Genomic DNA, 9,738 nt, shown 5'->3' with positions numbered 1-9,738 from the left:
CCCCGTTGCCCCCAGCCCCCAGCCGCCGGTCCTCGGCTCAGTGAACGGCCAACGCGGCCTCGCCTGGGGTTTCAGTGAGCTCCGGACCGGGGCTGTGCTTCCACGGCTCCCTCTGAACATCTGCTCTTACCATACACAAGTTCTTTTAGAAAACACGTATGCAAAATCCAATGATATTTTTTCTTTCTTTTCTTTTTCCTTGTTTTTTTTTTTGTCTTTTGTGGTTTTTTTGTGTTTGGTTTTCTTTTTCGCGGGGGCAGGGATAAGGGGTGAGGGGGCTGATGTGGGAGCCAGAATTAACGAAGCAGTCCTGTCTCCATCGAACTCCAAGGCGCTCCTCTAGGCGGGATCCAACTGGCTGACGCACACGCAGATCGCTCAACCTGCGGGACGTCGTCACGGCGGGAGGAATGTCTCTGACCGAACTGTTCTCCTCAGACCGTTCTGCGAGCAAGGGGGTTTACAGTTTTGTGCTGGGGTGTACAGAGGACAGCTGGGAAGGTGGGAACGCGGCTTGTGGGTTTATAGCAGCTAAAGGATAAATGCTGTTATGCAAAAGGTCACCGTAGGAACTTCCTACCGGTGTGGCTGCGGCTAAGTGTCTGTACAGTTGCTGAGAGTTTGCAGGGGACGTGAGGAACTGTCTCTGCACCATGAAGGAGTGAAGAGCCAACGGCTGCATTAGTGGGGAGAGCACGGTCTGGTTTTTCAAGTACTGCAGGGGATGAGAATACCCAGGCGGGAGGCGATTGTTCAGCCCCGTGCACAGGCTTCCCGGGTACAAGCCTGGGAAGATGGGGGCCGAAAGGGGGAACTTGTGGCTTTCCAGCATGCTGCCAGAATGGAGGCCGTGCACCGGCTTGCTGCCTTCCCCCTCTGGGTCGGGAGCCTTGTCTTTCGCTGGGGTCTCCTTTGGTAAGTGCAGAGGAGAGACAGCTCGGATTTTTTTTTCAGAAATTACTTTGTCCAAATCCTCCAGGCTCCGTTTCAAAGGCCGGGCAGCCCCCACGTTCTGCGGGCTTGTTCTGCGGCTGATGATAGGATGCACCATCCCCTCCATCTTCCTCAGGTTCTCCAGCCTCTGCGCCTGCAGCTTCCCAGATCTGTGGAGCAACTCGCTGTGTTTTTTCGGGGCTGCCATGGCCATGGGGGACACGCGGCAAGCTTTGGGGTTACAATCTAGGCTCACCTGGCCGCTCGCAGCCTGGAAGGGGGAGACACCCTTGCCTTCTTGCTGGGCCATGGATGAATGAGGGAGGCTGGAGCCCGGAGCCTTTGCAGTCTGTTTGTGTATGCTCTTTGGAAGACTCAAATCTGTTGGCTGATCATCTGAAGAGGCCTCCGCTGCCACCTTTTTTTCTTGCTGATGCAAAGATGGGCGATAATTTAAATTTAGTTTTTCTTGGTGTTTGTGTTGAGTGAAAGTAGAAATAGTTTCAGACTCTCTGAACATGTCCCGGGGGAGGTACTTTGATGTCTGTTCATTATTAAGGTGGTGTTCTGTGTGCCTGTAAAGGCTGTGCAGATGAGGTGATGAATAAAAATCTGCCAAGAAAGCGGGCACATGGGAGTGCTGCAGTGCCCTTTTCTCACTCATTTTATCTTTGCAGTCCTGGACATCCATCTTCGGTACGTATGACTCGGCAAGAGAACTGAGGTGATGTTTTGAAAAATCACAGCGCTGAGGATCCGGTTTACCGAGCACGTCATGTTTAAAAACGTCACTGATTGATCTCCTTTCCTCCTTGGTTTTAAAACTCTGTACATGTTGTATGACCGAGGGCCGATTCACTGCTACAGGATCAGAATTTGGGGCGTGGGGACCTTGCAACAGGCTTGAGGACAGTTCATCCCTGCTGTTCAGCTTCTTTTTGCTGATCAGCGGTGGCGGAGAACCGTAGGGATAGCTACACGACAGGGCTGCCCCGCTGACCTGCGACAGCAGCTTCTTCTTTGCCAAGGGTGACATGATGCCTGGGTTACCCTTTGAGTAGAGCAGCGGGGTGTAACCGAAAGTGGAGTCATCGTTCACGGACCCAGGCAGCTCCTTGTCCTTGAACATGTCGAAGTTCTGCACCACCAGTACTTTGGGTGTTTGCTTTAGTGCGTTGTGGATATCTTCATTTCCCAGCTGGTCCACTTTCACCGTGCAGTTTGCGATGTAATCGGCCATCTCCGGCAATTTGTCATCTTCCATGTCGCCCTGAGTGGGCAGCTGGACCGGGAAAGCAGGGAAGGGCATTTCTGGAGGTTCGCTTTCTAAGCTGTCAGTAAAAGCTTTGTGTAGTCTTTGTTCAGGCTTTGTGTCTTCCAGGGCATCTGCTGGGGGGTGTAATCGTTTTGTGACGGTGGCATCCAGCACGGTGTCTTCTTCTGGGGGCACGGATATACTCGAGAAAGAGTGCTGAACCTCCTCCTTGGTTTTCTCACTGTTGGTGCTGTTTTCTGTCAGGTCTGTCTTTTCCAGAGGCAGCGGCCGAGCTGTCTCTGCTGAAAGAGACGGAGGGCCTTGCGCAGGTGGTTTCATCTCTCCCGCTGCAGGATGTTCAGGGAAATTCTTCTGGTCTGCTGATTCTTGATCCTTCTCTTGTTCTGATGGAACCTAATAAAACGATTTAACAGTCAGTCATAAGAATGCGGTGCGTTTTGGCAGACTGTTCCTAAGATTATATGGGGGACACCGTTGGCTACTTCTAGGGAAGCACCTGTCAATCACCTGTCTGGAACGTGAAGGCTCTAACACCAGCTATGGGACTCAAACAAAGAGATGCACCCGCTGGAAATATTAAGAAGTACACCATCCCTGCCAGGGTCACGATAAGGCATTTTGAAACAGCAGATGTTTGTAACCTGATGAGAGGCACAGCGGCTTGGCCAGAAAGCTGAACACTGAGGTTATACTCTTTTAAAATTAATTAGCCAAATGCAGGAGAGCAGATTCATAACACGAGCGATAAGGCTATAGACACTTCACCCACTAGCCAGCTTCACCTAAGAAAATGACACAATTCCCGTGTTTTTTCTTACATGAAGTCCCTCCAGCGCCGCTATCTTAAAATTCAGTGATCGCAGAGGAGATCGTTCACACCCGGTTCTGCATTACAGTGTGAAAATTACAGAAATGGCATACTAGGAATCCCTATTGTAGGCAGCAAATTGCTGCCACAGCTTAACTAGGACACACATTTTTTTTATTAGCGGATTAAAATGAAGTTGTCAACATTCACTAAGTGTGTGCGCTCGCTATTACAAACATGGCTTTTATGCGTTATCGTCAATGGGGCCGCAGCTCTTTCTGCTCCCCCATTAATACAGCTTGTGTGCACAATTCGCACTATTCATCCCATTATGTAGCCGGCTGAACTGTGACCCGCAGAGGTCACCGGAGCGTCCCATCTGCGATCCAGCTGACTGACAGCCCTTTTCAAAACGGCTGTCACTCTCCTCTGACATGTTGTGGTAGAAGACAGTCATAAAACAGCAGCATTGTGCCAGTCCTTTATTATTATTGTTTTCTTTCTTTCTTCGTTGTAAAGATAAGATGCATTGGGAAAGTTATTATCTAAATGCTGCTGGATGGTCTGTCCTAGGAGCAGGGGATCCAAGAAGGTCCTAATGAATCTAACCCTCTCGGAGGCCTATTTCTGCTCAGCTGCTTTTAAATATTCCTGTCTGGCTGGTTGGCCTATTAGTTGCAGTGTCTGTTAGTCATCCCAACTCCTTCTTTTTAAACTCGTAGCTGCCTTTTGCAGCCAAATACCATCATTAGGTCCTTTACAAAGTACCATCACTAGTCTCCCGAGCTTATAAAATTACAGGAAAATACCAGACAGATGAGCAAAGCAAGGCTGAGGAAAAAAAGAAAAGCGAAATCATATTTAGTAACTGTACATTCTGCTCTTTGTTTCTGTTAAGCAACATTTTGATTGAAGTTTCAGCTATTGTGAGGAAATGTGCAGTCTAAGGCTAATAGCATTTTGTCTGGTATCTCGTTACATTGACAGTGTCATTGACGATGTCATTGTGACAGCAGGAAAACAGCGAGGAGCACAAAAGCAAATGTGACCCTAATAAACTAAAGTTCTATTCTCTCCCTACACACATCTCATGAGGTATGAGTTGAACACGCAATTGAGAGGACCGCACTTTTGTAACTGGATTGAGCTTTTACAGCTCACAGCTATGGCCAGCTTCTAGGCCACGGGCAGAAATGGTTTCAGTGGTGGCTTGGTCGGGGCCATGCCCACACATCTACGCGTGTGGCTAGAAGGGGCTCCCTAGGAGCAACACACACCGCTGCTGCTGTGCCTGGATGAGGACTGCACCCAAACGGGGAGCCTGGCGTGGGGCTCCTCTGCTGCAGTGAGTGCAACCTTCTGCCTGGCTCCAGCAGACTTGGATTTCACCCACAGGAGCTGGATGTCTCCTTTCTGCTGGCCAGGTCCTCCCTATGGCAGAGCAGGGATGAGCTCTGCAGCTCTGCATCCCTCCTAGGCGGAAGCATCCACCCCTCCAAGCCCCATCACTGCTCAGGCTTCATGTGACCGCCTACCCCTACGGTGACTTGCTAAAGCTGGGGTCCATAATCGTCCAGCCTGATTAAACTGGGGCAGGACGTGTCTTCCATCCCAGGCAGGGAGGAGACATTAATTCCGCTATAAAAGGTACCATTTTATAATCGGAAACTGCTGTAATTGTGCATTTTTATTGTCCCGTCTGGGATCCCCAGGTTTCCGATAAGCACAGCCTAAGAACTCTTCCTGTGAACCACACGAAAATAGCTGCAGTTGAAGCAGCAGGAAGTCTGAGACAGGGAACAACAAAAGCAAGGAAACTCTAAGCTAAGGCTGCCACTCCGTTGCCGACTTCTTGCGCTGTGCTTCGCAGCGGAGGTACGGACAGCGTGTAATGTATCGTGCGGATCCAAGACCTCTCAATGAACAACCAGGCACGAAGGAACGGCAGGGTAAGGGAGCACAAGCCTTCACTGTGCAGCTCCTTGCTTTGGGCTATTTGTGTCGCAACCTTTCAGTGACTGAAGCAAGTTTGTGCACGCTCTTCTCTCTAGGTATTTTTTCATCATAAGTGCAGGATGTTCTCCCAACACTGTTCCCCGCTTTAAAATTACAGTGCAAGAAAACCCAACAAACCTCTCCTCTCTGAGGAGGGCTCTTACATTAGATTTTAAAGGTACTGTTGATCAATTTAAAACACAAATTCTGGTTTGGATGGCAGATGAAATTGTCCTTGTAAGCACAACTTAAAGAGGCAGCGGGCCACGAAAATAAACATTTTCTGTTCTCAAAACCGGGTACCCAAAGTCTCAGAGCCATCCGTGTTTACTGGTCCTGTGCTGTTTATTTTTAAACAACGAGGAGGAGGAGGATTGTTGGTAGCTGACTCAACACCAGTTTCCACACTGGTTTAGAAACAGGGCTTATGTACCTGCCAGACAGCAACGAAATCAAAGGATCACCCATAGTCTGCTGGGCACATCATGTGTTTCGACGTTCTTTAAATACTTACTTTCACTGCAACGCCTTGAAGGCTGCTGTGATCTGGCAGACTGAGAGGGGAAAAGCACTGTCTCCCGTAGGGGTTGTGTGTGAGGAGCGTCACCACCCCGTTCACACAGGGCACAGCAGAGAGTGCTGAAGTAACACAGCAGCAAAAACCCCACTGATTTTGTATCATTTAGCAACACGTGACACTGACTCTTATTTGCAGGCAACTATGAATTCTACTGATCTATCTTAACCCGGGCTGTGAACGCAAAATCTCTTCCACGAGGGCTGCCCTATGCCTGCAGGTAATGTGGTCAATGTGGAGGCCAGGGTCTGCCCATGTGAAGCAGGTGACAGAACTGGAACCCATCCGTGGCACGTGAGAGGGAAGTCGGTCACGTTAGGGCTTGGAAGGCGGATCCCTCAAAATCTGACCTTTGAGGCCAAGGAGAAATTTAGCACAACACAATAAAAACCCTGGGGAGTGATACGTTCTCTGATAGACGTGCGTACATCTGTGAGCGCAGAAAGGCTGATCCAGAGGTTACCGTTATAAAAACCAGCGGTGTCCAACAGTCACCACAGTATGATCAACAGTATTAGAGGTTCCCGCACCCTCTACTCAGATGAGGAAATATCTTTGGTAGCTGTGTGTTTTCCTTTTGGCACCTGCCGATCTTTTAGTGGGGACCGCCGTATAACACAATGAGCAGAAATGGTACTCGCTACATCCAGCACTTGGTCTCCTGCCATCACTGCTACGCAACATGGAGCTAACTGGTTCCCAGCTGGAGCCCAGCAAAATCCCAACACAGACAGTGCTGCACCAACCGAATTTCCACTGCTAGGCAAACTCAAGGGCCAGCGGTTGGAATCCTCCAGTTTAAATTACGTACTTTATCACTGGATTTCATGTGATTAAAGCTGTACGGTTTTAATTGAAAAGCTGAAAAGCAGGAAAGCGACCAACCTCAGGTGCATCTTGGGGTTTCTGCGCATTATCTTTTTCCTTCTTGCTCTTTTGGTTTTCATTTTTGATGCGTTTTGTTCCAGACACTTTTGTTTTCGCTTCGCCCTCCTGGGAACTGTTATCCTGTTTTCGAGGTTTCACTGGAGGCAGTGGCTTATCTTCCTCTCCTTTAATAAATCTTTCATATGGCAGGATTAATCTAGGGGATTAAGGAACAAATAATTGATCAGGTTTTGCAATTCTAGCAAAGGACAAAATGTATCTACTGTGAGCAGTTTACTTAATAAATCCATTTTCTTCCATGCCATAATAGCAACATGTAAACTCTACATCTATAAAGCCAAGTATGATAAATCAATTTATTTGGCAAGATTATCGCATGGCAGAAATTCAGTGGAGTGTGGATCAGTAACGCTGCAGTGGTTTGTGTGGCTACACCAATTTGTACCAGAGGAGGATATGAGCCGCTACGTTTTAGACTGATTTAATAAAGAAAATTCACCGTTTATTTTTGTTTTCCCTCCCTACGCTTAAAACAATGCAGTAAACCCCAGGAAACCACCTACAAAGCCACCGCCAACCTGATAACAGCTACACAACTTGCAGGCTGGTGGTTCCCCTGACCTTCACCAAGTGAGTCTTTTTTAGGGAAGAGAGAGAGAGGAAAAGAGTTAAAAAAGCAAAGGAATTTTTCGCTACGGAACTGTCCTCCACAAAGTGCACGAAACCACTTTAAAAAAGCGAGGCAGAAACGCAAACAAGAAATATCCTCCCCCGAAAGCATCAAACGCACTGAGTTTTAATCTATCTGTTTTCCCTTTGCAGCTCTTGATCTGAAAGGAAAAATAACTGATATAATTAAAAGGGATGGATTGCATTACAATCTCAGTTTCAACTTCAGTGATTAAAGTTTTTATAATGCATTTGCTATGATTAATGACTCACTGTGGGATTAACACAGGACACAGGCTTTAAAAATACGAACTTTAATACAGCAAACATAATTTGTTCAAGAAAAAAAAGACAAGCTGACTCTATGAAGAAAATGTACTTTGCTTATAAACAACATAAATCTGTTCAAATACCAGGAATCCTTAATTATCTTTAATCTAAGACTCCAAGGCAGAAACCTCTTTGGTTCAGATATTCGTTTGTTATCCTAGAATCAGTTTCTAAGCTTGCAATTTTGATTTACATACTTGGATGTTCAAACACGGTTTGGGCTTAAGAGAGCAGAAATTAGATTGCTCGCGATTGTAATATTTTACATTTTAATAAAATACAACATAAATTATGTTAAAATATCAACCTAATTTATGCTATATTAGAAACAAAATTCATTAACTGAGCATGCTCTGACACGGTATGTGCAAAGAGGCGTGAATAATACTTTCTAGCCCCGAATTTGGCAGGGCTCCAGTAATGAAGCTAAGCAGGGCCCACAGGGAATATTCATCTTCAGATCCCATTACAAACTGAGTTTAAACATGTTACAGCTGCTAAAACTGGAAACTGCTCCCTCTATGCAAACTTAGCAAAATAATACGTAGTTGCCAAATACCTGCTTCCCACTGTAATATTACAGTTAATGTTTATATAATAAAAAGCATAACTAAGCAGAATCAGAAAAAAATAATCTTGTTCATACTTGAGGCTGCTACGTTTCGTTTCTCAAAGCGCAAATATCGGTGAAAACACCGAATTCCTCCCTCGAAGCTCTTTGGACTTCACCAGAGGCGAGGTTGGGTTTCAGGCAGGGCAACGCTGAGGCTGCTCTGCCATGTGTTAAATATTTAAAATCCCTTTTAATAAAAACACATTTTATTACGATAATTGTTAGCACGGCGAGGGGAGTGTTTGACTTTGTTTTGTTTCCATGGGAACCCGTCGCCCATTAAAAATCTACATGTTCCACCCGTAAAGGTCTCCTCCGCCGTCCCGCGCCCCACGGGAGACAGAGATGCCGCTGGCCCACCAGTGGGTCTTTCCACGAGAGACAAGCCACCGCGGGATTAACCCCGTAGCTACGGCCGGGATGGGAGCAAGGCCCGGGCTGACACGATTAATCACCGCTCGCGTGCTGCCCACCGAGCCTTGTAGGGTACCGCGGGACGCAAACTCCTCCTCCTCCTCCCGCACCTCACCAGAACTTATTAGCTTGGGCGCTAATTAGTAACTGTGGCTTAAATTTCCTTTTCTGATCTGAAGGATTCATGTGGGAGTACAAGGTTTTCATTTTAGTTATTTTTCACTGAGCTCAGCAGTTGGCAGCCCGACAGCAGTAAAAATACATTGCACATAGCCCGTCAGCGGCCCGCAGCCAGCGGCAGGAAATCTGGAATTAAATGTTTCGTGTATCAGGGAGGCGGCATGACTAAGGTAAAACTGAACCAAAACACAAGGACGGCTTGTTCTAGGATTTTCCCCTCCTCCTCGGAAAGGAGGGCCAGCGGGCTGCCACTCCCTGCCGCCACCGCCGCCGCCGAGGCGGCTTTCGGGGGGCAGCTGGAGAGGATCCGGGCGGCGATGCCAGCCGCGAGACCCCGAGGAGCAACACCCACCATCGCCACTTCACGCAGAGATTTCCGTCGGTTGCAATTTTCCCCGAGTGTTTTTTCAGTTATCCTGTCACGGTACAAGACAATTACCCACAGGATATGATCTTATCGTTTGATTATTAGGAGTAGTTAGAGTGCAGGGGTACCAGAGCTCCTGCAGCTCTCGGAACGTGTCAGCAGCCGGCTCACATGCCATGAAAGCAGCCGGCTTAGCCAATTTAAGGTCAATATTGCCCAACACCGGAAGAATGTGATCTGCCGTTAGCCAAATAGTTTAGCAGAGTGTGACATGTCTGAAACCAGCACGAGAGTCTTTTTTGTGTTGGTTTGGGTTTTTTTGGTTTTTTTTTTTTTTTTGGTCAAATATTTGCAGTGCAGGTAAGATTTAATCCATCTTTGTGCAAGGAGAGGGAAAGGCCCCGTCTGAAAAAATGGAGCCTGATCCCTCGACATGTCTGAAACCAGCACGAGAGGCTTTTTTGTGTTTGTTTGGGTTTTTTTTGTTTTTTTTTTTTTTGGTCAAATATTTGCAGTGCAGGTAAGATTTAATCCATCTTTGTGCAAGGAGAGGGAAAGGCCCCGTCTGAAAAAATGGAGCCTGATCCCTCGGACGTATCGAATGTTGTTTGGAAACACCAGCCATGTTTTCCGTCGCTGCAAACTGTGCCTGTCTCTCACGGCGGGGGGCGGGGGGGGGGAGGATCGG

General features: G+C 47.5%; 1 protein-coding gene across 1 annotated transcript in view; it reads right to left on the bottom strand.

Annotated features, from left to right (window-relative positions):
- Nucleotides 1–260: 260 nt before the first annotated feature.
- The window catches only part of ARID5B (AT rich interactive domain 5B (MRF1-like)), a gene marked incomplete at its 5' end in the record, with an annotated part of 36,487 nt that continues 27,009 nt past the window's right edge, over nucleotides 261–9,738 (bottom strand). The window contains 2 exons of the mRNA XM_010145801.1: nucleotides 261–2,602; nucleotides 6,475–6,673. Of these exons, the coding sequence (XP_010144103.1) occupies nucleotides 461–2,602; nucleotides 6,475–6,673 (2,341 nt within the window). The remainder of the gene's footprint in view (nucleotides 2,603–6,474; nucleotides 6,674–9,738) is intronic.

The sequence above is a fragment of the Buceros rhinoceros genome, unplaced genomic scaffold (genome assembly GCF_000710305.1).
Source record: "Buceros rhinoceros silvestris isolate BGI_N320 unplaced genomic scaffold, ASM71030v1 scaffold16091, whole genome shotgun sequence".
NCBI lineage: Eukaryota > Metazoa > Chordata > Aves > Bucerotiformes > Bucerotidae > Buceros > Buceros rhinoceros.
This window is presented reverse-complemented; position numbering and strand designations above follow the sequence as displayed.